Source organism: Pelodiscus sinensis, chromosome 2 (assembly GCF_049634645.1).
Source record: "Pelodiscus sinensis isolate JC-2024 chromosome 2, ASM4963464v1, whole genome shotgun sequence".
NCBI lineage: Eukaryota > Metazoa > Chordata > Testudines > Trionychidae > Pelodiscus > Pelodiscus sinensis.
This window is the reverse complement of record NC_134712.1, coordinates 169,063,376-169,089,997: the sequence shown is the minus strand read 5'-3', so window position 1 is coordinate 169,089,997 and position 26,622 is coordinate 169,063,376. Positions and strand designations below refer to the sequence as shown.

The 26,622-nt window shown below is 41.0% G+C and overlaps 1 protein-coding gene across 3 annotated transcripts in view; it reads right to left on the bottom strand.

Annotated features, from left to right (window-relative positions):
• Positions 1–26,622, bottom strand: part of ELMO1 (engulfment and cell motility 1) — a 449,588-nt gene that overhangs the window by 13,610 nt on the left and 409,356 nt on the right. For all 3 annotated transcript variants that reach the window (XM_075921743.1, XM_075921744.1, XM_006124065.4), the window contains 3 exons: positions 19,075–19,187; positions 7,008–7,115; positions 126–208 (listed from right to left, as the gene is read on the bottom strand). In XM_075921743.1, the coding sequence (XP_075777858.1) occupies positions 126–208; positions 7,008–7,115; positions 19,075–19,187 (304 nt within the window). The remainder of the gene's footprint in view (positions 1–125; positions 209–7,007; positions 7,116–19,074; positions 19,188–26,622) is intronic.

The window sequence follows — 26,622 nt, the reverse complement described above, 5'->3', positions numbered from 1 at the left end:
AGAGAGAGAGAGAGAGAGAGAGAGAGAGAGAGAGAGAGAGATACAAATGGAGTTATTTTAGGATAGGTCAAGTTCATAGTCTGTCCTCTTCAGAGTGAATGATTATAACAATTTGAAATTCATACCTTGTTTTGTTTAAGAGCACCTTTCTCCTTCATGTGAGGGCAGTCCTTCCCTGTCACAACTGCTTTTATATCTGCCACAGGTACTGCATTCAAAAAAAAGAAAATGAGCATAACCAAAATGTTTAAAAGCTGTGCTGTCAAAAAAAGAGGCAAAAGCACCGTGTCAAAAATTCCAGCTATTATGCCATTACCAGAGTCTGCTGTGAGAAAGAAAACTAAGCAAAACTACTAAAACAGACATTATTGAGCCTTGACAAAGGATTCAGGTTTCACATGTCCATATGGAAATGTGAACCAGGATTCTGGCTTCCCTGAAGGAAATTTGATTCAGTTTTGATGTGTGTAGACTTTATGCACTCTCACACCTTTAGACAACACATTACATGTACCTGCCTGGTTAGCTTAGATATAAAACTTTTTCAATGTTGCTTTACAGTTTACCCATGTCTAGTTGCTCATTCATACTCTGGTTATTTTGATGGGGGAACTATATAAAGTTTATAATGTTCAACCACCATTTTTTAAAAATCATTTTTAAAGTAAATTCATTTTCAAAATGTTTTGAAAAGTTTCACTCATCGCCATTTCTGCAGGAGGAAACTTGGTGAGGCCACTAGAACACAGCGATGAATGCATCTGTCCTTAAATGGAAGTCAATTTTCCAGCAGCAATTACATTATGGAAAATCTATATATTCTAAATATAATATGGTCAGTGAATGACAGAAAGTTTCTACAATTTATAAATAACCCATTATCTTGTGACTTTGGAAAAGCATCATACAGAACAGGACAATAATATGAATGTCTGTTATTGCTTGAGCCTTTAGAATCTCTAAAGGAAATGCGACAGTAGAGAATGCATTTTTCCCCCAATGGACTCAGCAGCACATATATTTTATGAATTATATATGTGTCTTCTCCAGCCAAGACAATGAGCTATTGTACCACTCACAGTGCTATGGTTGAAAAGACAACATAAAATATTAAACTAGAGTGCAATTTTAATGGATTTTCTACATATAGTAAATTTCAAGAAACTGAATTACTCCTGGGATTATCCATTCAAGCTCTTCTTTCTCAGTTTACTTTAGGATTTTATAATACATCACTGGAATATCACAGCAACTTCCACATAATAAAGACAGTGATAGCTAGAGCATATTCCCTAGTGAACTTCATGGAGTCATTGACACACCTCTCTTTCTAGGGTCAACACTCTACTCGGATTAGGTTTTTTGAGGGTCTGGGAGAGCGTTGGGAATACGAGGGTGTGTTTGATATATGAAAGCGACGAGGAGTCCTGTGGCACCTTATAGACTAACTGAAGTGTAGGAGCATAAGCTTTCGTGGGCAAAGACCCACTTCGTCAGATATATGAGTATCACTTATGGTGAAAAGACTTTCTCTAAAATGAAGGCTCCGTAACATTTCCTAAAGATGGCCAGACTCTGAATTCACTTGATCTCATCTGGAAGGTTGTTCCATAGCCAAATCCTCACTGACAAGAATTTTGATCCGCAGATCTCACATGCTTTGCCCTGCCTTTTGTGATTTGCATTGTCCCAGGAGACAGCATCTGTCATAGTGACTCATATGTCATAATTTGATCTTTGATGTGGCTGGGGCATGATCCTTTCATTGCTTTGAAAATGAAGACCAAGGCCTTAAGATGGCACTGAAATCTGACTGGATGCCAGTGGAGGATCTTGAGCATGGGTCTTATATAGCCCAGAAAAACGGTGGGCAGCTGCATTCTGTACCAGCAGGAGCCTATGCAGAATCTTCACATTCTGCTTCAGATGCCATATGACCAATGCATGGATTATTGTGGTCAGCTCCTACTCTGGGGGGGAAAAAACAACAAGGAGTCTGGGTGGCACTTTAGAGACTAACAAATTTATAAGTGAATAAGCTTCTGTTAGCTGGAGCTCATTTTGTCAGATGCATGAAGTGAAAGATTCAGATGGCAGGGATTTATATAAACATACAGAGATGGGAGTGTTACGTCAGTGCTAATGAGGCTTATTCGATCAGGGTGAATGTGGCCCATTTTCAACAGTAATAAGAAGGTGAGAAAACCTGAAGTGAAAAACTACTTATTGTAATGTAATTCTGCCCCCATGCACATGATACAGTTCTGCGGTGACTTGGAAGCCTTCTTTCACCATCTCTGACTCAGGGAATATTTCCACCATGCCACTGAACAGTGTGTTAATCCCCAGAAACCATCTTACCAAAGCTGCAAGAAGGAGGATTCTGCGTGGACTCTGTCTGAAGGTTGAAACAACAGACTGGACTTCTACATGGAGTGCTTCCGTTGATGTGCACAGGCTGAAATTGTGGACAAACGGCATCACTTGCCCCAAAATCCCCACTGTGCAGAACTCAATGCCATCCACAGCCTCAGAAACAGCGCTGACATTATAATCAAAGAGGCTAGCAGAGGAGATGCTGCAGTCCTCACGAATAGGTCAGATTACGAATGGGAGGCTCCTAGGCAACTCTTCACACGACAGGCCACTGTCCTCAGTTCCCACTGAGGAGTAGCAAAAATCCCTACACTATCTACTAGTCAAGAAACTAACTGAAGAAGTACAGAAACAAATCTTCACAGGCACATCCTTAGAGCCCAGACCACGGGTATTCTATCTGCTACCTAAGAGCCATAAACCTGGAAATCCTGGATAGCCCATCGTGTCCAGTATTGGAATTCTTACAGCAGGACAATCTGGCTGTTGACTCCCTTCTCAGGCCCTATGCTACCAATGCTCCCAGTTATCTTCAAGACGTCACTGATAGGAAACTACAATCCAGTGGTGATCTTCCAGAAAACACTGCCCTAGCCCCTCTGGATATACAAGCTTTCTACACCAACATGCCACACAAAGTTGGACTGCAAGCCATCCATAATTCCTGATGATGTCATGATATAACTGGCTGCTGAGCTTTTTGACGTTGTTCTTACCCACAACCATTTCAGATTTGGGGAAGATTTATACCTTCAAATGATGGAAGGTATAGAGCTTATGGGTACCTGCATGGCACCACAGTATGCCAACATTTTTATGGATGACTTAGAACAATGCTTTCGCAGCTCTTGTCCCCAATGCCTCCCACCCCCTTGTGCTACATTGATGACAACTTCATCTGGATCCACAGGAAGGAGGCTCTTGAAGAATTTCACTGGGATTTCAACAATTTCTTCTCCACCACCAATGTCAGCCTGGAATCCACACAAGAGATCCACTTCCTGGACACTACAGTGCAAACAGGTGATGGTCACATAAACACATCCCAATATCAAAAGCCTACTGACCACTGTACTTATGTACATGCCTTCAGCTTTCATCCAGAACACATCACATGAGCCATCATCTACAGCCAAGTCCCAAGGTACAAATGCATTTGCTCCAGTCCCTCAGACAGCGGCAAACACCTACAGGCTCTCTATCAAGCATTTTTAAAACTTCAATACCCACCTGGGGAAGTGAAGAAATAAACTGACAGAGTCAGGTGGGTACCCAGAAGTCACCTACTACAGGACAGACCCAACAAAGAAAGCAGCATGCCACTAGACATTATCTACAGCCCCCAGCTAAAACTTCTTCAACACAACATCAAGAATCTACAATCTATCCTAGATGACGATCCCTCACTCTCACAGACCTTGGGAGGCAGGTGAGTCCTTGCTCACAGACAGCTTTCCAACCTGAAAGAAATACTCCTCACCCATTACATACCCTACAACAGAAACACTAACCCAGGAACCAATCCCTGCAGCAAACCCTGTTGCCAACTCTGCCCACATATCTACCCTAGTGACACTATCACAGCACCTAAACAAATCAGTCATACTATCAAAGGCTCATTCATCTGCACATCTACTAATGTGATATATGTCATCATATGCCAGCAATGCCCCTCTGCTATGTACATTGGAGAAACCAGACTGTTTCTACACACAAGAATAAATGGACACATATCAGCCATCAAGAATGTTAACATGTCAAAACCAGTAGAAGTGTGCTTTAACCTTCCTGGACACACAATTACAGATTTGAAAATTGCCATTCTTAAGCAAAGAAACCTTCAAAAACTGACTGCAACATGAAACTTCTGAGCTGCAATTCATATGCAAATTTGACAACATCAGAACGTGTCTAAATAGAGACTGGGAATGGCTCTCTCATTACAATAAGTAATTTTCCCCTTTAGGTATTCTCACCGTCTTATCACTATTGAAAGTGGGCCACATCCACCCTGATTGAATTAGCTTCATTAGCACTGATATAACACTCCCATTTCTGTATTTATTTATATATCCTGGCCACCTGAATCTTTCACTTCATGCATCTGACAAAGTGAACTGCAGCTTACGCCCTAATAAATTCGTTAGTCTTTAAGATGCCACTGGACTCCTTGTTGGTTTTGCTGAAACAGACTAACATGGCTACCTCTCTGAAAGCAGGGAGGAAGGAACCAAGTTTCTTAGTAAGCTGGATGTGAAAGAAGATGTTTTTGAGAACTGATTGTACCAGTTCATCCAGATTTAGTGAGCAGCCAAAGAGGACTCTCTTCCACGAGTCACCTCTATCTAATTTTCCTTTCCCGCAACCTCTTTCCTCTACTGCACTGAGGAATGGGAAGAGAGAAGAATCACTATCTGTTCCCCTTTGCTCACTGGATGGTCAGGAGAAGCAAGAAGTCTAGTCCCAAAAGCTTACAATGGAGAGCACAATTACATCTAGGAGAGTGTAGGTAAATACACTCAGATGCTAGCAGATCTCTGTAGTCCACCATTTCTTGAGGGATGACTCAAAATCTAGGGAGATTGCATTTGGTCACAAGTTTGGTAGGTTCCTAAACCCAGTTCTGTATGGCGTACTTAAGAACAACAGTTCTAACAATGGGTTCTATTTACATGAGTTGGATGGTCCTTGTGTCCCATTTAAACAAATTCACGATGCAATGGCTGTTGTGGTAATTTATGTGTCCCCCCCAAAGCCAAAAAAACTGTGGCACAGAAGGAATGATGATTCACCCTCAAATTTTGCCACTATCTAATTCACTTAGTCCTCTGACATACACATTTTATGGAGATTGGGGCCCAGTCACTAGAACCACAGTTCAAGAGCCTCATTTTTCACTTCAAAGCAACTGTAATATTTTCTTTACCTGTGGACCAGACAAATAGCTTCTCCTTGCACCATTGCTTTAGTGCAGTGATAAGAAACTCTGTCCTACATTCTGACAAAGGATTCCAGTAAAAGCATGAAGCACCCTTGAGGCAATTCTGTACAGCAGTGAAAATACGTGAATGTGATTGTTATGAGACTGCAGCTAGATGTGTTACCCTCACAAGAGAGCACAAAGCAGCATCCAAACATTTTAACAGGATGGCCGCAGAACAAAGCTTTTTATTTCATTAACCCAAACTTTTGTGATAATTGATTAATCAGTGCAAGACATTTAGGTTTTGAAGTTACTTCTTTTAGCTTCCAGGCTAGAGAAATTCCCATAATCTGCAGAATTATTCTTTTACTGCACTAAAGAAGCAGAATAAACGTGCCTGATCTTTACTCACAGGTGACTGATACAATAATGCCACGCATGACATCGATTACTAAAAAGGACAAAATACAACGACATTATTCTTACCCAGTCTTTAAGTGTTGGTTTCATTTTCTTGAGGTCATGTGTAATGACTAGGATATTGGCCATCATCAAAGACCAAATCTGGGACCTCCTGAGCTATAGTAAGAGCCCCTATGTGTTAAGCTAATGCAGACACTTTCAATAGGTCTTTGGGCTCTTAAATCCTTTAGGTGCTCTTGAAAACCTCTCTTTAAATCTCTGTATGGAAGCTATGCAAGAGGAACATGCTCTATTGATTGGGCACAGAGGAGAACACACATTGTGAAGAGAAAAGCTACACCACTTTTCAGAATAGTGTATCACTTAAGCACATGCAACCATTGTAATCAAGCCAGTTGTCTCAACTTTTGAGTAAGGCCTTCATCTGCTCTCCATCATGAATTCCTGTTCCAGAGACTAGACCATTTATAGCAGTAAGGAACAGCTGTTTTCACATAAAAAGGTGCTTCTCAGCCTATGATTCCAAATTGATTTTATTTGACATATGCAGCCAGATAAGGCAATGAGAATGAATTGTGCTACTTATTATGTAGGAAACGTGTAAAGACTCATTTGAAACCAGAGTGTGTATTCCTCATGGACACTTTCCAAAACTTGTGAGAGATACGTGAACACTTCCAAAAACATCCATGGTTTTTATTTAAATCCTCCTATGCCCCCCCCCCCCCCACCATGGAGTCTTGGTATAGCACTAACTCGTTAATGTATACATTCCCACAACCATCATGAGGGAGAGGAGAATCATTGTCCCTCCTTTAAAGATGAGGAATTGATGTAATAAGAGAAGAACCAATTTTCTCAGGGACAAAGGGGAAGGCGGTGACAGAGCCTGGAACTGAACCCAAATCTCACAAGTTCCAGGACCATAAGAGCAGATCTATGCCACCTATGGATTCACAAAGACAAGCTCTGACCACTCATTTTTGGTTTTGAAATAAGATGAAGCTAGAGAGGAGAATACAGATGAACAACCCACATGGTGGCATAAACGGACTGAAACTGCTCACATCCTTCTGGGGAGAACTGCAATTGGATAGCCTTTAAAAATACAATCAGTGTAGTCTGATAGACTTTTTACAGACTGCGCAGAGATCTCTACTTGAGATATACCTTAACCAGAGAAGGCATAGCATACCGGGCCCATTAATGGAGATATTTATATTGCATTGTCTTAAAAGCAAAAGAAAAAAATTAATAGAAGAGTCACCATATGTACATGACTTACATTTGTCCTGCAAAGAATCATGGGGAACTTCTCCCTGTGGACTTTCTTCCAAGTCTCCATAGTGCAAGACCTTGTGATTGGGTGACAATCGACAATACCAAAATTTATCTGATGAAACAATACATTAAAAAGGTTAGCATCTGTTTTCATATTAATCACTGATAGCATAGGAAAAAAAGTTATTCATTTAATATGCTACACCACAGGGAAGTAATATTGTGTAAACACGTGATTTGTTGTGAAGAGGGCAAGGACTTTGCCTGTTCACAAAATTCACTTAGTTTTAAAGCAGTGTCTTTGAACTGGGCCTCTTGCAGCATTTCTATTTTCAGTCAGCCACAGTTCATGAAAATCAATATTGAACAAGAACAGCTTCCTTAGTTTTAAACTCTTCCCGGAAGAGACATGGGCTAAGGTTTTCACGTGGGACTTTGGCTGCCTAATTTGGTCACCGTTAAGGGGATTGTTCGGAGGAAGTGCAGTGTGATGAGTCATTAAGAACCAGACCCATTAAAGAAGTCTCAAATGAAGCAACCAAAATGACTGTTTACATTTGAAAACTGTGGCATTTGTCTTCTCCTATGCTTTGTAAAGCACCATGTACATTCGCTGTGTTATACAACATAATAATGTTCCCTTGGTTTCAATAACTACATCAACCAAAGCCTTTGTCTATAGATAACAAATCATTGCTTTGTATGTACACAAATGTAGTCATATTATTTGTCTTTTTTTTTTCCATTTCAGCCTTCTCTTGGAGCCCAAGTATATGTACACCTCTTCCCATCTGCAGCTCCCTTAGTTATTATTCCTCTGAGCAATATTGCCATGACCTGCTACCACTAATATTTGCTGGCAAAGCCAAGCTAAAATACTAACTAGTGAGCAAGGTGCCCACCAATTCCCTTTCTCAGTGGCGTAGCGGGGGAGGGGGGGACAATTGCCCCCAGGTGCCGCACTAGCGGGGGTACCTATTTAGCTGCTGGGCCACTTGTTCCCTGGAGACAAGCTGTGCCAAGGCAGGGCTGGGCAGCACGAGCAGGCACTTCAAAGGCCTGCCCAGAAGTCCAGCGTCCCTGGCTTGGGAGCCTCTGCTGCCCCGGCTGCACAGTTTGGCGCAGTTTTGCCTTTGTCTCTCCCTCTCCCCTCCCAGATGCATAACACCCTCTCTATGCCACTGCCCTTTCTGAAAGGATAACTGCAGACTTCCATGCCAGCACCATCCAGGCTACATCTAGATTGCAGGTTTCTTTCAGAAGAAGCTTTTCCGAAAGAGATCTTCCAAAAAAACTTCTTTTGAAAGAGAGCATCCATACAGCAAAAGTGCATCGAAAAAGCGATCTGCTTTTTCATAAGATATCATCCACATTGATTGGACGCTATTTCACATTTAAGTTGTGATTACAATGGACAGAGTGGCCACCCGGGCACACTGTGCTTTTCCCTGGAGGCCTCTTCTTTTGAAAAAAAAACCCCTCTCCCCTGCCCACGCATGCCTTTTTCCGAAAGAGAACGTTCGGAAAAAGGCTTCTTCCTCATAGAAAGAGGTTTACCGCTGTTGGAAAAACCCCTGTGTTCTTTCGACTTTCTGTTGAAAGAAGGCAATTGCAGTGTGGACGTTAAGTGTAGTTTTTCTGGAAAAACTCTGCAGTGTAGACATACTCCCAGATACCAACCATACTGCTTCACAGACCACAGTAAGCTGTCAAAGAGGCATTTTTGTTACCCCCGAACTACACAACTCCTAAAACTTTGAGCAAGGTTGGACAAAATGGTTAATATGCTAGTGGCTGCCTAATGTTGTCTATATTAACACTGCCAACATTTCTCTACCAGTGGAGAGGCACCAATGATGAGCTAATTCATGGGAAAAGGTTAGCTTTGATACTGCCCCAGAGTACCTTACCAGCACAATGGATTCACATGTTTTTAGCTATCCTCTAATATCCTCCACAGTCTATGCTTTAAAATAAATTACGTAAAAGGGAGATGTAATTGAACATCACGGATTTTTTAAACTGTGTACATGATTCACCCTTTTAGCTATTTTTCATTGTGTATTAGCTTCCCCCCCCCCACTCAGTCAACGTGCAAAAATGTTTGGAAAATAGGAAATGCAAATATTTTTACATTTATGTAGCACCTTCTCCTGAAATAACTCAGAGCTCCTTATGTAGTATAGTGAGATATTCTGATTTCAGTTACATAAGCCTAAATGTGGTGCAATCCCAGGGTTAATTTATTTACTTTGGTGTGCCTGGGTTTAGAGTCTCATGCCACAGACATAAAGTGCCACTGAAACACAGCTATCCCTATGATAGAAGGCTACAGGGAACCAGCACAGAGTTTGTTGCATAGCACTGAGGAGAAGGGAAACAGTAGTTGCGAAACCACAAGTCTCTTGTCTAATAAAAATCTTATAGTGGATTCTTAAGAAAGCAAACAGCACCCTTAGCTAATATGGTCTTATATGGCAGACCCACACATGATAAACTACTTGGCATTCAATTTATTAGTCTTGGAAGAATATATGGTTGAATTCATTGTTTCTGAATTTGAACCTCTGGTTCTAGGGAGTTTTATCAGAAATGTTTTATACCTAATGCTTAAAAGAAACATATTCTACCCCCATCCAGCACCGGAAAAAACGTGTCCTTTTTGTCCATAAAAGAGACATTCCTATTAAACACAGTAGCAGAATATAATCTCTCATTCTAATTGCAACCTCATCTATTCATGAGACAGTTTTACAATTTTGAACAGTACAGAAGAATCTAGCGAGCTATGTCTTATGATAAAAAACCTCTTCTTCCTATTGAAATTCAGCATGACCTTACTATAATCTCAATACCTTTGGGCAATGAGTAAGTGGATGGTGTCAGTGAAGAAAATCAGTATGGAACATGGAGAGAATCATCAAAGACTATGAATTAGAGTTATTGCAGAACCTAAAATGGACCAGATCATTAACATAATAATGATTAGAGTGTTTTAACAACCTTCTTCAAAGCCCCAAGCAAACAAGTGTTTCCTACTTGACATAATTTTTAGCAAGCAGTAGTTTTAAATTAAGAAAGCTTAGGTAGGAAGGCCTGTAAAATGATTCCCAATGTCAAAAGGATAGTTAAAGAACTAATTATCATAGGCTGCAGCTCACAGTGTGTCCAGTGCAACTCTACAGGAGTTTCATTAATAGCTGCCACCGGGGCAAAACTTTGCAGGTGAGGACATGATTTAAATGAGACCTGAAAAAGTAGCTAATGAGATTCCACCTGCTGTATGGTTCCAGTGACCCTCCTAGCCAGGCTGAAAGAAGGGCAACCAGTATAGTAACAATTGAAGATAGATCTTGTTTTTCTTTTGGGATTTTCTGCTTGATTCACGATCCTTAGGGATCTCCGCTCTACAAGGGACCATGTTGGCTTATGGGAGTGGTGTGCAAGTGCATGTTGCTATTTTACTACATGGTAGGTTTAGTAAACATTTTTATTTAGTTGTTTTCTAAATGAAAGGATATACTAAAAAAGAACCCTCACACAATGGTGCTAACTAATAGAGAGAGGACACCCTGTTTATGGTTAGGGTACCAAAAATGTTAAGATGACAAAAAATGCAATTTTTGTCTTCCAGCTCCAAATGCCTACAAGCAAATGAAAGGAAAATACAAGTGCAAGTTCTTACTCCTTTGAATTGATTTTAGGAAGAGGTAGTTTTAAATCAGGGCTAGGAAGGCCTGTAGAGCTTTCAAAAATGATTGCCATGGCAGCAAGGTACTGTGCTAGGATTTAAAAGACTGGAATGGAATTTCAAAATGGAACTTCATCTCTGTACTCGGCACATTTGTGGGTCAGTGCAGCTATCTGGAGATTTTTCTCTTCCGTGGTGGCATGAACAGATCAAAACTGGGCAGCTTGCATTTTGCCCTGAACACTGTTAGCTTTAGGCTAAGTCTGATTTTTCTTGATAGAGATGCTCCATAGCCTAGGGTCCTTTGCTGAATTGTTGGGCACAAGACCCTTAGGCTTCATTTACACTGCAGGGTTTTTGCGTAAGAAGCCTTTTGCAGAAAAGATCGTCTGCAAAAACTTCTTGCGCAAAAATGCATCCACTCCTCAAAGAGCATCGCAAAAGCAATGTGCTCTTGAGCAAGAGAGCGTCCACACTGCATGGACACTCTTGCACAAGAAAGCTCTGATGGCCATTCACAGAATGGCCTTCAGAGCACCTGTGCTTTTTCAGATAGTTTCTTGTACAACAAACCCCTGCGGAGCGTCCACACTTGCCTTTTTGCTCAAGAGCTGTAGCGCAAAAAGGAGTTATTCCTCGTGGGGAGAGGAATAACTGTACCGCCAAAAGCCTTCTCTTCTGCTGATTTACATGAGCAAAAGTGTGCTTGAGGTGTGGACTCTCCACCAGTTTTTGTGCAAAACAGCTGTTTTTGTTCAAAAACCTTGTAGTGTAGACATAGCCCCAATGTTTCATCTAATTGTATACATGCACTGACAAAACTTATTTAGAATGAGTGATGTTGCAATTCCTGGGTGTACACATTTACCCATATTGTTGGGGTAACTGGTAAAAAGTGGGTAACAGTTCAAGAATTGCCACTGATCTAGTACATAAAACTGCTTAAGAAAAGATATAAGAAGATGACAGAAAGATTAAGTTAATTATACAAAAACAATACACTGACAGCACCCAAGGACTATGTTAAAATTGTGACTAGCAAACCAGAGCGGTACAGGATCAGACATCAGTGGACTAAAATTGGTGCTTTGTAAATTAGGCCTAGCTGGTGAATGGAAATAAGCAAACGATGGATTATTCCACGTATCACCTTTTGGAGGCTATTAAAAAGGGACATTGGGGGAGGAAAAGAAAACTTTTTGACATTACCTTGGGAAGAGTTGTTGATATGACACACTAGACTGATATTCCAGTCTAGCAAGGATCCCAGCCTGATACAAGTGAAATCTTACTGTGCCTTCCCCTCTTTGCATGTTCCTTTCCATCCCCAACTACCTTCCTCCTACTCTCTTTCTCTCAGCTTTTCATCTGATCCTAACTTGTGTTGCACACTATTAGAATGCTGAAATGAGATGGCCTATGTAGAACTATTCAGCCTCAGAAGGAAAAGCAAAGGGCAGGAACTTGACCACACCAACTGGACGACATCCCCGAACAGAGAAGTGAGCCAGGTTCTGCAGCAACCACTATTATGGGCAAACTGCCAGCCCAAACCATCTATCCATAACTGATCAGTTGCCCTGTATCCTAAGAACATCAACAAATATTGTGTTTCCTGATCTTTACTATCCTATCTCTTTTCTCCCTTCTGCATCTGCCCATGTTGTTAAAAACAGGAAAGAAGTTATCACTCCTGACTCAATATTGAACAGAAATAACGCTGTTCTTTCTCTCTAATGAGAACTGTTTGGCTGAATAAGAGACACTAACCAGTTCTCACAGTCTCCTCAAAGGAACTTTGACAAGTTTTTGATTGAGTTTGTTTTTTCATAATCAGTCAATTTAAATGCTTTTTGTCTTGTTTTAATTTTTTGTCCTGTTCTTTTTCCTTTTCACGTGTTCCAATCAATACATTCCCAGCCTTTGGCAAGAACTGCCTAATGTGACTGCCATGGTATTAAAAGTCACAGAGGGGTAGCCGTGTTAGTCTGCAACTGAAAAACTAACAAATGGTCCCGCAGCACCTTAGAGACTAGCAAAAAATGTAGTATTAAGCAGCTTGAGGTCTGTATATTGAATTTGAATCTTATTTAAAACTGTTTAATATTGGACAGTTTCAGGATCACATTCACAGCTTTTACTCTTTGAGCCCACATATTTTATCTAAAGTAATACAACAGTATTACTGGAAGGATAAACTGTTGCTATAAGAAACAGTATTAAGTAACAAAAGAAGGGCCATGATTTATTTGTATTCACAACTACCATGCTATTAAAGCCTCCTAGCCAGTTCTTAAGTCTGGCTTGCTGAGCCTCATTGAATTACTGATGTTATTAGGATCACCAGCTTGATTACTAAGATTACAACTAGATAGATAATAATATAGTTCTCACAGTGACTTCCGTCTAAGGACCTCAGGGAGCTGTACAAACACGAATGACCTGACGTTGGCAATGCAGTACAATAAGTATTATTTTCCTCATATTTAAAGATGGGGAAACTGGAGGACAAAAAGACTAAAATGGCTTCACCAAAGTAATTTAGAAAATGAGGCAGAATTTGGGAATAGAACACAGATCACCTCATTCAGGGTCCTCTGCCCTAATTCCAACTATTGTTCCTCCTTAGACAGGTCAACTGGAAAAAGTTAAATGTATTCATTTTCCATTGGCTCATTTAATTATCACTTTGCTCCATTATCCTCTGGACTTAACCTACTCCTTTGTATGTTAGTGGGTAGAATTTGCAGTACTGCCCACAAATTAATCTCTTGGGGAAGGACAGGGAGCTAGGTATCCATCAGGCATTTTAGTTCCTCCGGAGGGCCTATATTTCAGGTGGTGTAATTAAGTAGAGTTACTAAGAGTCTTCTTTTAGAAAACAAAGTTAAATGCTCCAATTTTTAACCTTCTAAATCATTATTTTGGTTAAAATTTTTGATCTTCGAACAAGAGCTGCAGGAGCCTGTTAACTAAATGGCATCTTATATGCAGTGTTTTTGTAGCTGTGTTGGTCCCAGGATACAAGAAAGACAAGGTGGGTAAGGTAATAGCTTTTATTGGCTCAACCTGTGTTGATGAAAGAAATCAACTTTTAAAGACAAAACTCTTTTTTAAGGTTGGGAAAAGTATTCAGAGTGTCACAGCTAAATGTGAGGTGGACCAGGCTGGTTAGGATAGGCAATAAAAAGGCGGTGGTTCACTAGAATTAGTCCCTGGCAAACCATCACCGCTATATTTACCTGTGACTTTGCAGGTGCCAGAAAGCAGCACGGTCTGGGACAGATCAGATGCATTAAACAGTCTCCTAATATTACTATTCCGTATAAAATGTATGCTCTGGGGTGTCACAAGTGAGTTACGTGATTAGAAATAGGAAAGGAAGAGCTCCACAGGGTCCCAAACAGGAGAAGTGGCTAATGATCAGTGTTCCTTGTAAGCTGAGCGCTTGGATGGCCACCCAGGAGAGACTGAAATGCTGCCCAGCTGATTAGCCCACAATCAGCAGCCTGTGTTTCTACTGGTGGTGCACATGACAAAATGTATCTGCGCACAGAAAAAAATGAGAGGAATATTGACCATGATCCAAGCTTTATACTGCAATATGATCCACACTATACACAATTAAAGAATCCTTAGGCAAAAAATTCTTCCTGACTATAGCCTTGTAGTACTATTAGAATACAAGTAATTAAATGACCATATGCATTTGAATATTGCTATGGGTAAACTCACCTTTTCATGATTTTGAATTTATATTCAAGTGTTCACAGATACTTTTTCCTCCCACTGTAAATGGCCTTTACTTATGATTTTAATGAACCTGAATACATAAACAGAGATCTTTGTAGCCTACATAAGATTTCTATGTGAGTTTTAATTAACTGATTTGCAGAACTACTTGAGGTATTAGTTTAACTGATTTCCCCTCAACAAACTCTCAGGTTTCTATTTTTGCATTTTTATTTTTATAAAACAAGTGTAGGTGGAGGAGGCTGCCTATGGAAAAGAGAATGCTGCAGAAACTAGAAGGAAAAAGGATGTGTTTTGAATTAACTGTTTTCAATTAACGCTGATTCACCCCTCTTCCTGGTTAGTGGAGTCATTCAGCATAAATGGCAAAGGCCTTTTTTTTCCCCTTTAAATTCCTGTTCCAGGTCTCCTTTAAAAATATGGTGCCCTTGCATTGTTAATTTAATGGGTTATATAACCAGGGTTCCTCCTACATCCAGAAGTTACTACCCAAGAGGCTTTGGCTGCAGTACATAGTTTCCCACTTTATAAAGATTAAAGATAAAATGTATGTTATTAAAGACAAAAGGGCATTTCTTCCAAAGAACACATCCAACATCATGAATCATGGGTGAGCTGGGTGACAATGGTGATGTATCTATTATGCCCAATAAAATTCACTTACAGGGGGCGGCTTTTCTAATACTTAGCTTCATCGGAAATAACGTTGAGAATTATTCAGTGATCTGTGGGCTTTTGTTTGGCTCTCTTCCCCTTTCTCTTAAGGCTAAACTATGGGACCAGACAGATCACTCCATTTTCTGAATTGGCTAACTGCCAGATGACAGTCACCATTTTAACAAAATTATTATTCATGAAGCATTACAAAGTCTCATATTCTTTGGAAGTTTTTAGAGGTTATATAGGGCAGTGTGTGTGAGTGAGTGTGTGTATCCCATTTTCAAACACAAAAGGCATTAATATGACTACAGATACTCCATATTTGGCATGGAGGATTTCCAGCTAATTCCAAATATGAAAAAATTCAACCCTCTGAGAATGACAGTTTTGCAATCTCTCTGGTCATTATATTTTAAGACAATTTTTTCAACCCATTGTGACTAACTAACCATGTGTGTCCCACCACCTGTTCAAACAATCTTCATAGAAGTTTGCTCTGACTTCTGTATAACAGGATAATGCCAGTTAATTATTTTTCAAATAGGCAATTAAATGGCTTTAGTTTCCGAAGGATATGCCTTGCTAAGATACCTCTTTGCACATTCTTTAGATGTGGAACATTTGCCCCAGGGGTAATATTACTAAAATATCATAAAAAGGATGCATCAAGATGCATGTATAATAAACTAGAGCAACTACATCACCTAGCTGTCTTTTCTCCTCATTGTTGCTGGGTTTTTGATTCCCCATCTCAGTTACTTATCTTGCTAAATCTTAGCTTTTAGATTTGTGGAGATTGGCCCAGCTTGTGAGCACAGAGGAGAGGTGAGAAAAAGACTCATGGAGGCTTCCCCACCATGCTCCCATTATTATGAGTTATTTGTTTGGCAGAAGCATCTAAAAGCCCCATTCAAGGAATAAAGGTCTCATTATACAAGGTACCATAGATGCACGTAACAAAAAGACACTCCTTGTCTCAAATTGCTTACAGATTAAGTAAGGCCAACACACTCCTTACTCTTATGGGCACAAGGTCTCGGTGAGTTTAGCACAAATAGCATCATTAGCCTCCTTGCTCCTGGCAAGCTCTGTGTGGGAGGAGGAGCACACACACAGCATCTTTGCAAAAGATGATGCAGCAGCTGTGTTGTTTGGAGCAGTAGGTGCTGTCCCTGCATCAGTAACAATCTATGCTAGTGCTCCTGATGGGGTGAGGTGGAGGAGCACCTCCCTCCTTCAAAGTTCAGAAATATGCTAAGGGTGGAGGTGTAGCCCGTAGATGATAAGTCAGCTCTTTGGAGGAATGTGGCGGATTCCACTTCTCCCTTGAGCAATCCATTGCCATCTGGTCATGGTGCTGCTGTTCTCTTCAGCTAGCTGTGCCCCCCTGCAACTATTTGCTGGCCTCTGTGGGAATGCTGTGACTTGGCCCTCTGGGATTTGCAGGGATACAAGAAACTGAAAAAATTAGAAATAGATCCTTACCCATCAGAGCCAAAAATAAAGAGAATAGTTTTTAACTCTTTCTGGGTTAAATTCCCCTCCAAGGACTGAATCAACAGAGCTCCAGTTTAGTCTCAGCTACTAATGGTGGCCAGTAATAGTCCCTAATCAAGCCTAGTTCCTCTTGCTGCAGCCTAGGGAGCATCCCTCCTGGCTCCTCTGGCTTCAGCTAGTAACTGACTTATTGACAGCAGCAGGCAGCTCTTTTTATTGTAGCCTGCGGAGCCTTGATTGGCTGTTGCTATCCCCAACCCTCCTGATTGGCAGAGGCCAAATCTTGCTGGTTTCCCAAATGGCTGTTCTGTTCTTCACAGATAGCTATTTCCTGACATGGGGTGCAGGAGAGAAGTGGGGTATCCAGTAGGGGCTGCAGAAGCCTGGTACACTGGGTCACAGAGAAGGACCATGTCTTCTAATTGCTACAACGCACACCTGTGGCACCACATAAATACGATACTAATGCAATTAATTTGAGTGTTCAAAATAGTTCATTGCAAGGCACGGTGCAAGGAACTTTTTGAACCATGGGTCAGATTTTAAACTCATTTAAATTAGCTGTTGAAGTGACTGGAATTACACCAATATACACCAGCAAATAATCTGGCTCGCATGTCCTTGAAATAACATTAGTTTAAAAACATGCATTAAACAAAGAACCAAACATATGCCAATCAATCTTTCCTTGAGAGATTTGCCCAAACAATGTTATACCCAAATCTCCTTTCTTCTTTCCCTCTCCAGAGCTTTAGTGGTTCAGATAAAATGGATTCTTGATCCAACCAATACCAGGATTTTGGTTTGGTTTAGAAAAATGAAAACCAGGTGATGACTGCCTGCCAAAACTGAGCAAGTCTTCTTGGCCACTCAGCCACTGTGCAGAAGATGCTGCTGTTGCTGCTGAGAATATTGCAGAGATTATATTGTATGTAGAGAAAGCTGCCTTTCACATCAATCTCTAGTTCTCATATATTTATCACTCTAGATTTATTCCAGGCTTTTGCAGTTTTCTAATTCATGTTACATTTACAGTAAAAATAAAAAGTACAGGTTGAACCCCTCTAGTGCAGCACTCTGTGGTCTGGCAATATCTGTGGTCTAGCATGATTTTAGTTAGCCGGATGTTCACTTACCATGGGTGTGGCCAAGTTTCCCACTGTCCCATAACATTTGTTTAAAGCCACCAGTCCTGGCTCTTATTGTTCTGTGCTGCTATTTAACTCTAATTTACCCCAAAATGTCTTGTAAGGGCCCAATAGGCAGTGGAAGTGTTGATAATGCTAGACGTTATTGACTTCCCATGATTCGGCAAACTCTTCTGCTTTGGCACCGGTCAGGACCTGAGGGTGCCAGACTAGAAAGGTTCGACTGGTATAGAAATGTGAATCTCAACAAAATGCAGATGTGGGTATCCAGGGTATGGAGGCAAAGTTTGGAACCAACTTTGGGAAGCATGTTGAATGTTTTTCTCTCAAACTTCTGCTCCTGGAGAAGAAGATGCTCCCTGTTTCAAACTGCTTACATATTAAGTAAGGCCACCACAGTCCTTACTTTTTCTGGGCACAAGACTTCTTGTGAATTTAGCTTCAACAGCATCATTCACCTCCTTGATACTGGCAGACCCCATGTGTGGGAGGAAGAGGAAATGCAGCACTTTTACAAAAGGTGTTGCAGCATCTGTGTTATTCCAAGCACTAGGTACTGTCCCTCAATCAGTAAATATGCATGCTAGAGCCTCTGATGGGGTGCACATTAGGGGAAAACAATCTGTAGAGTATGATTTGGTAAAGAGAGCGGTACGATCCAAAACTGAGTAATGGTGCATGTGTCTGAGAAGATAGTTTTATGCTTATAATTTATTCATCCCAAGGGGCACAGGTTATGGATTTGAGTACTTTTTAAAATCTGCCAGCTATTGAAATATTTAAGCATCACACCATGTTTAATGTAAACTATCATAAAAAGAAAATTAAGCACAGGAAGTAACTAGAGAGGGGGGTGAGTTGTGTGCACAAGTAAAAGTGATGGGCCTTTGATGAGGTATATAAATAATTAGCAGTGCAATTTAAAAGCAGTCTTTTAAGTAAGAATGTCCATGGTGTTCTGAATACCACAGTAGCTGTGTGTTATAAATTTACAGCCTTGTACTGCAGAGGGAGGTGGAGTTTGACTCTGTCACAAGCAAGATGCCAGATCAAGAGAGTGATGGCCAGATATTAAGCTCTTGGTGCAAAACCACTGTTTCAGATTTCTATCAAATGTTGGACCTAAAATGACTGCACCTATTCCACATGAGCAAAATTCAAAAATTCCCAGTGATGAACCAGACACTCAAGAGTTAATCCCCTCTAGGGAAAGTCCTAATAGCTACATCTTTAAAAAGTCCTGCCAATAAGTTATGCTCCTGAGCTAACCTAGAACAGAGAAATAATGGTGAAATGCCAGATTACCCAAGCTTGAGCAGTACCTTGTCGCCGTCGACTATTGAGTTTCCTAAAGCAGGTGCCCTCAACGAGTCGGTTAAGACGTTGCTGCTTGATCAGCTCTAAGATTTCAGGCTGAATCTTCTCTTTTAGCTCCCTGAAACAAACAAAACAAAACCAGACACTTTTTAGATTTGAATATTCACTTAACATTTTTTTCCTCACTGAGATAGACAGCCTCATGAGAAACTCAGTTTGTTTCTGGGGAAAGCAGTCTTATTCCAAGATCCAGTGCGCTCCAAGGAGGGAAATTTTTCTAGTAGTTAAGAGTACAGGAATGGAAGGCCCTATTTACCTCAGTGTCAGTAAGTCAGAATGAGGCTTTAGGCAAGTTTTTGCCCCATCCATAAAATAATCTTCAGGCATATGACGAACCTCACAGGATTTTTATTATGCTTACTTGATTAGTTGTTTGACTTCCTCAGATGCAATGTTCTATGAAAGTGGACCTGTTATTGTTGTTAATTAGTACAAGATAGAAAATATAAGCCTTGCTATACAGTCTGAAACATCAAGAAAAAATACTGAGCAGTCCCTATTCCAGCTTCAGCAAAATAATAACTGATGTTACTCGATTATTTCCATAATGCTCTGTATATTTACTACCATATGGAGCTTGTTGAAAATCTATAGGTCTTGATCCTTAAAGTATATCTAGCATGAAAAATAGATTTTATATGCTGTCATAAGGATGCACAAGTGACTGAATTGATTAGCTATGTTTAAGCCCACTGACAGGGGGCAAAGGAAGCGGTTACCCCAGGACCTGCAGTAGCAGCAGCAGTGTCCAGAACCTCGGGCCATTTAAATCACTGTCAGAGTGCTGCACTGTGTGCTCTGGACAGCTCTAAGAGTAGGAAGAGAGAGCACCGCATTCTGGGCAGTGCTGAGGGTTGGCTGCCCTTGGCTCCACCCCTTCTGCCCTCAGGCCCACAGAAGCCCCTCACTCCCAGGGGATTTTCAAAGGCTGTCAGCTCCCCTGGCTATAGCCTTATTTAGATTCATTAAGCATCCATGAAGGAAAAGATTAAGCATCAACTTGACAGCAAGTCTAGTTAGACTAAGAGGTAAGTGAAAATATAGAGGGTTCATAAAATATGAAGTGTGTCAAGACCATCATTTTGGGTTGCTGTGTGGATAAAGTAATATCAGACTTCATTCTGTTCAGCAGTAAGCACAGTCAAGACTCAGGAAAATAGTGCAATTTCAGAGGTAAACCAAAATTCCGCCCCTCTGGAAAACATCACACCTTCCATCTGTTTTGATTGTCTTGTTCATTTACCACTTCATCTCACATCAGCATGCAGAAACCCACTGAAATTATAGCAAGATCTATGCAGAAAGAATGTACCTTTAATTAGATATGCCATAATCCTCCTAGGTACTAGATACATGCTTACATACATCAGAAAAGGAGATCTAGATGCATAATCTGCTGTATATTTACAAGCTGTCAAAAATTATCCAAATATCAAATGACTAGAATTCTAGAAACAGACAACCTTTAGAAAGTATTTTATTGGTACTCCGCTGATTAGTTTCAAATACCAGTTTTCCCATTTAGAGCCATGGCATGAATATTCAGCATGGTATTTATATACCATCAAAAGATTGTAGCGCTCGAATAGATCTTTATGTTTTCCAAGCTGGCTAACTTCCCCATGCTCTTTAGGAAAGAGATGGAGAAAAGACCCCTAAAACACAACCACAATGAGTCACAATATGGATTGGTTTACAGTTCTTTAACATAGTGTACACCTCACTGGAAGAGCCTCAAGTGTTCAATCATAGCATAAAGAACAGTTTGATATTTATGCAGTAATACTCCAGAAAGTGGATAATTATCATTAAAGTGCACAGAATCATAACACTATAGAAATTAGACATGAAAAAACTAAAAATGTCATCTAGTACATCCTAGTCCAATTGGTAAGGTTCAGTGTTTCTTCCTTGGGGCAAGGACTATTGCTTTTGTCTGTATCATGCTTGACACAAATTGGAGGTTTTCTAAATAATAATAACCAAGACAAATTAAACAATTCTTATTTGTGGGCTGCCAAACAGGTTTACAAGGTGACTCATACTGTCTCTGCTTTGAAGAACTTGCAGCCTAAACAGACAGCGCATAGGGAAATGTGGATTTACAAATTAACATGGTGATAGATGTGACCTGAGGTAAAGCCCACTCCTCTTTCATCCCCTCCAAGATTGTACTTTCCCTTTCATTAAAGCCCATGTTTTCCCCTCTGCTCTGGAAAACATTGTTGCCCAACATAAACCAGGGACAGAGAGCGAATCTGAATGCTAGCCAATCAAAAACAACAAATGAAAGCCCTCAAGAGTGGCTCAGTATCTAAAGAAAGTCTTGCCTTATGACAGATGAAGGTGTCTTTCTATCTCTTTACTGACATGGCCTGCAGAGCCGCAGTCTCCGAGTGCCTGACTGACATAAATACTCTGTAATACAGCTAAGTGTTATTAACCTAGTTTTTAGATAGGGAACTTTGGCATGTGGAGATTACTGGGGAGATTTCAAAACACACAAAGACCAGACAGCTTCTCACTGATTTTCAATATGTTTTTGGAAATCTCCCTCTATTGACTTGAGCCCAGGCCCTCCTGTGCTCCTGCTTGGTCAGCCTGCACCCAGGTGTCCTCAGCAGTTGCTGCCAGTGTAAAATTGTTCTCTGATCCCTACCATACTTTTCCCAGTGCTTTGCCCAACTTTGATTTAATTTTCTTAAGCAGCATGACATCAAGTGCTTCCTGTGCAAGACTATTCTGAAGCCCAATTAATCTCTCTCTCTGGAAGGTATTCATTCGTACTATGTTCAGATTATATAAAATGGGGAAGTGTACACCAAGCAAGCTTGCTAATTACCAGCCATGTGCCTAAACAAAGGAACTTAGCCTCTAAAGGGATTCAGTTTCCTCAAGACAAGTCGGGGGAGTTCAGGAATTTCAACCATTATAGGTTTGGGACCAAAACTAGCAGAGCCACTCCACCCCACTTACTAGCAGAAGTGAAATAATTTAAAATTAAATGTGGAGAGCAGTAAGACAGAGAGATACAATTTTAAATATGAGGAAGGGATAGATCACTTTAATGTGCTTTTTAATTTATACAGCATTCCAGAAATTTAATAATCACAAGGGTGAGTTGGACAGGATCAAACACTTGAGAGAGCCTGTGATGGGCTGGACTAGGCCCTAAAGCCTCCTACAGGAGGCTAGCAGCCTTGCTGTACCTCATCCCAGCAGGAGGAGCGGCGAAGAGGTCCTCCAGGCACTAAAGAGTGGCTGTCTCTGCGGCAGCCAATTAGGACCCAGCAGAGAGGTATAAAAGAAGCTGCAGGGCTGAGGCTTGGCAGTTCCCTTCAGGAGCTTCACCCAGCCAGGTCTATATCCTGACTGGGAGATCAGCACTACGGCTAGCTCCCAGTGTGAGCTGAGCCTAGATCTGGGTAAGACCCAGACTCAGTAGTGAAAGATCAGCCACAAGCAGAGACTTACTAGCACCGTGGACAGGGCTAGTCAGGCCCTGATTCCAGGACTTTGAGGGTGACTGGACAACCAGGCAAGGATGCTGCACAGCGTCACTTAGCCACAGCAGAGCGCTCACCAATGGGTGGACCTGTTACAGAGCCTAAGATATCACTAACTTGATGACTCTCCCCATTGATTTCAGCACATCATCAGCTACTTGCTTTTAAAACATGTATTTTAGTTCCTCATGGTACACACGAACTTTAGAAATTATTTCAATATTTTTGAAAACAATGGAGTGGTTGTAGTACCAGCATCACCTGTCTCTAACCCTGTAGCTTTCCAACTCATAGCTCAGATGCCTTCCAATTCGCAACAATCATTTTTCCTAGAACTGGGTACTTTATAGCCATTTACTTCATTATAACACAATTGAAAAGTAATCCCTAAGTACCTTCCATCTGTTTTGTTCCTTTATCTTTCTGGCTCACATTGTATCCTTTCCTATTCATTAATGCTTCCTGAACAGCTATTATTGACACTTTCCAGCTTAGCAGAACATTATTAAAGATAAAAGAAATGTACAACAATCCAAATCCCTCCAACTGTTTCCCCCCGTTGCTGACTTGCTCGCAACCCTTCCCTCACAACTGCTTCATTAACAAACCTTCACTAAACCACGTCAGCCTTCTCTTAAATATAATAGAGCTGGGTGAACAGATAAAATTACTGTTATTTAACATGTCAAATGACCTAGTACACCTTTCCATCGTCATTTCTTCTGCTTCTAGCCTTAATCTATGTGCGGTTAGCACCTTCAGTGCTTCTTCTCTATTTCAGTCTGTCTAGCTGTTCTTCAGAAACTCTGCAGCGAATCCATTCAAAAATGGTTGGATTCGAACACTTTTTGTATGACATCCATCCATTTAAACTTAGGAACTTCCCAACCCTTCTCATGCCCTCTGGTTCTACATTTAACACCTTGTTTTCCCATCTATTCTTCCAATCTCCTTTTGCACATGCCCAAAACATCCAAGCCTGGATTCTCTCAGCTTTTCGATAATTAGTCCCACCATCACACTTCTCTTAATTCATTCATTTCAAACATAGTCCATCCTGGTAACTTCAAGCATTTGTCTTAACGTTTCCACTGTATTCAAGACCTGCTTCTGTCTCCTCCTCTGTGCCCAGCTTTCAGAACTGTACAACAATGGATTTTGTAGATTTTTCAATTTGGTAGGCACTCTCCTATCACAGATCATGCTGTTTACTTCTTTCCAGTTACTCTAGGCCTTCCCTGTTCTGCTTGTAAGTTCCTTGTTGAATTCATCATTAGCCATTGCTATTGAACCTAGGTCCTTGAATGTTTGTACTTTTGGGTAGTGGCTGGCCTCCCAGACTTAGAATTGTTTTACTGCAAGGTATCAGTGAATCTACAGACCAAATAACCTGCTATATTTCTGCTGATTTTCATGCCATTTCTTTTAAATTCTCCCCTCTGTTTTTTTTCTAAATCTTCTTTCACTTCCTCCTTGCTGTTCCCAACAAGCACTACATCATCTGTGAAAAATATGCATGGGCAGACACTCTCTGGGTATCTTTTGTAAGCTCATTGGGCCTAGGGCAGAGCCTTGGTGTGTTCCAGTTTTTGCTAGTAACTTTTCTATTTCTTTATTTGGCCTTCTAACTCTGGGTGCAACATTCCATAGCCATTCAAAAATGGTCGGATTCAAACACACTCTGTTCTCCCATGGATTTGTTGCATTACCAGAACTAGAAATAGATGAGACCTGAGCTCTAATGTCGCAACAACATTGTGACCTTAAGGAAATAAATTTCTCCTTGCAAAACTGAGCTAATACAAGTAAGTGAGTCTAAATTTAATAATAAAATAACCAATACAACCATTCATACTTCAAACTCAAATTAAAGTTGATTTGAAGCACTGGAGTCCAAAAGTTTGAAGATCTATAACATCTGTATTTTCATAGAATCATAGAATTGGAAGGGACCTTGAGAGGTCAGTAAGTCTAGTCCCCAGCCCTCACAGCAGGGCCAAGCACCATCTAGCTCAGAGGTGAGCAAGACCGCATTCGTGGGCCTGATCTAACTCACCAAGCAGTTTGATCCAGCCTGTGGCTCTCTGCTGCCCCAAGGCCAATCAAGACCCAGGAACAGGGGAGCATGCAAAATCTCCTCCCCCGCCAGGGGCATGCAGCACCAGAGGTAACCGCCAACCGCCCCTGGTAAGGCAGGGTGGGGGTCACGAGGCTTTGTGTGCTCCCCTGCTCCCAGACCCTGATTGGCCTGGGGATGGAGGCAGCATGGGAAGTCTCCTCCTGCCACCAGGAGCATGTGGTGCCTAGCAGAAACTGCCAGCTGTTCAAAACAGCGGATGGTTCTCTCTAGGCTCCATTCACCCCTGGCAGAGTGGGGGTGAGGGGCAAAGACTTCCCATGCTACCTCACCCCCAGGCCAATTAGCAAGAAGACTCAGCCATGCTGGGATAGTGAATAGTTATCACATCCGAATACAGCTCTAAATAAGGGCACAGACTTTATATTCATTTGTAAACAATTTCCAAGTATCTACTATTTTTTAGATCTCGGTGGAGAATCAAAACTACATTCTCTGGCTTGTTCTCTCTTTTATACACAATGGATTTGTGTTTTTGTACTTACATCATTAGAGGCATCTACTTAATTTGCCACAGTTCAGTACATGGAACCAAATCACAGGGGAAACTAAAAGAGCAGTTTTCTTTCACAGTCAAGAATGAGTGAATAGGGATGCAATCAAAATGGATATTCATAGAATTTAAATCATCATGAATACATTCATGATTGTTTAAACGGCTTCATTATTTATTTCTTAAGCTTATCATTTGTCTTGGGGCTAGTCTACACTTCTGTGGTAAATTGATCTAACTTACACATCTTTAGTTATGTGAATAATGTAATGGATATCGACATTTTAGATCTACTTGTAGTGGTGATTACACTGTTGTGTCAACAGCAGACTGCTTCCTGTCAACTTCTCTTACACTTCTTGGAGAGGTGGAGTACAGAAATTGAATGGAGATTGCCCCACCATTGATTTAGTGGGTCTTAATCAGACCCACTGAATCAACCCTCGCAGCATTGACTGCAGCAGTGCTTGTCTACTGGCAGGTGAGGACTAGGGATGTTAAAATTCAGGTAAATGGATAACTGTAACTGCTGAAAATTTCAACAGCTCTTCAGGACCCATGAGTGCATCGGGAGCTGGCTTTTGAGACAGCTTCTGGCACATACTGGCTCCTGGCTCTCATCCTGCTCCCAAGGAGCCGGCTTCCACCCAACCCTGCTGCCTCTGTGGCAGAGGCAGCAGTGCAGGGCGGCAGCCGGCTCCCTGGGAGCAGGGCGGGAGCCTGCATGTAACCGATAACAATAAGTAATAAGCCTAGGCTTTTCGGTCAGCCATGTAAACATATCCTATTACACCCTGAGTGAAGACACACCATTGGATCTGAAATGAGTTTCTTTAACACTTCCACTGCTTTTAATTCTGTCATGGAATGCATTTATTAAATTTCATGGATACAGATATTACACTGTGACAATGGTTAGCAATACTGATATTTGGAATCAAGAGAGCTTGTGGTGCATTGGCAAATTTTACCATGCTAGGCAAGGCTCAAAGTGAATATAAATAGTTAACCTCTATCACTGATAAATAGTTGATTCACTGGGAAAGTCATGGAAACGAGAAGCTTTGGGAACAGGTATAGCATCCCTAAGCTGCTTTGAATCTCTGAGTGTTACAAAAGATTGGCAAAGAACTGCTTTGAAGAAGAGGAACGTAAAACCCTGGTTTTGACCTGATGCAAGACTGCAGGTGATCTCCATTCTCACTGGGTGTTAATGTCCTATCATTCTAATAGCCTGAAGACATAAAAGAATCATTACCCCTTTGATTCCAGTTAGTATTATTAAGTTTCTAACTCTGCTTCGTTTATGCTTTCACCGTTGTCCTGTCAGAGAAGGGTTCCTGGAGATTGGCCATAA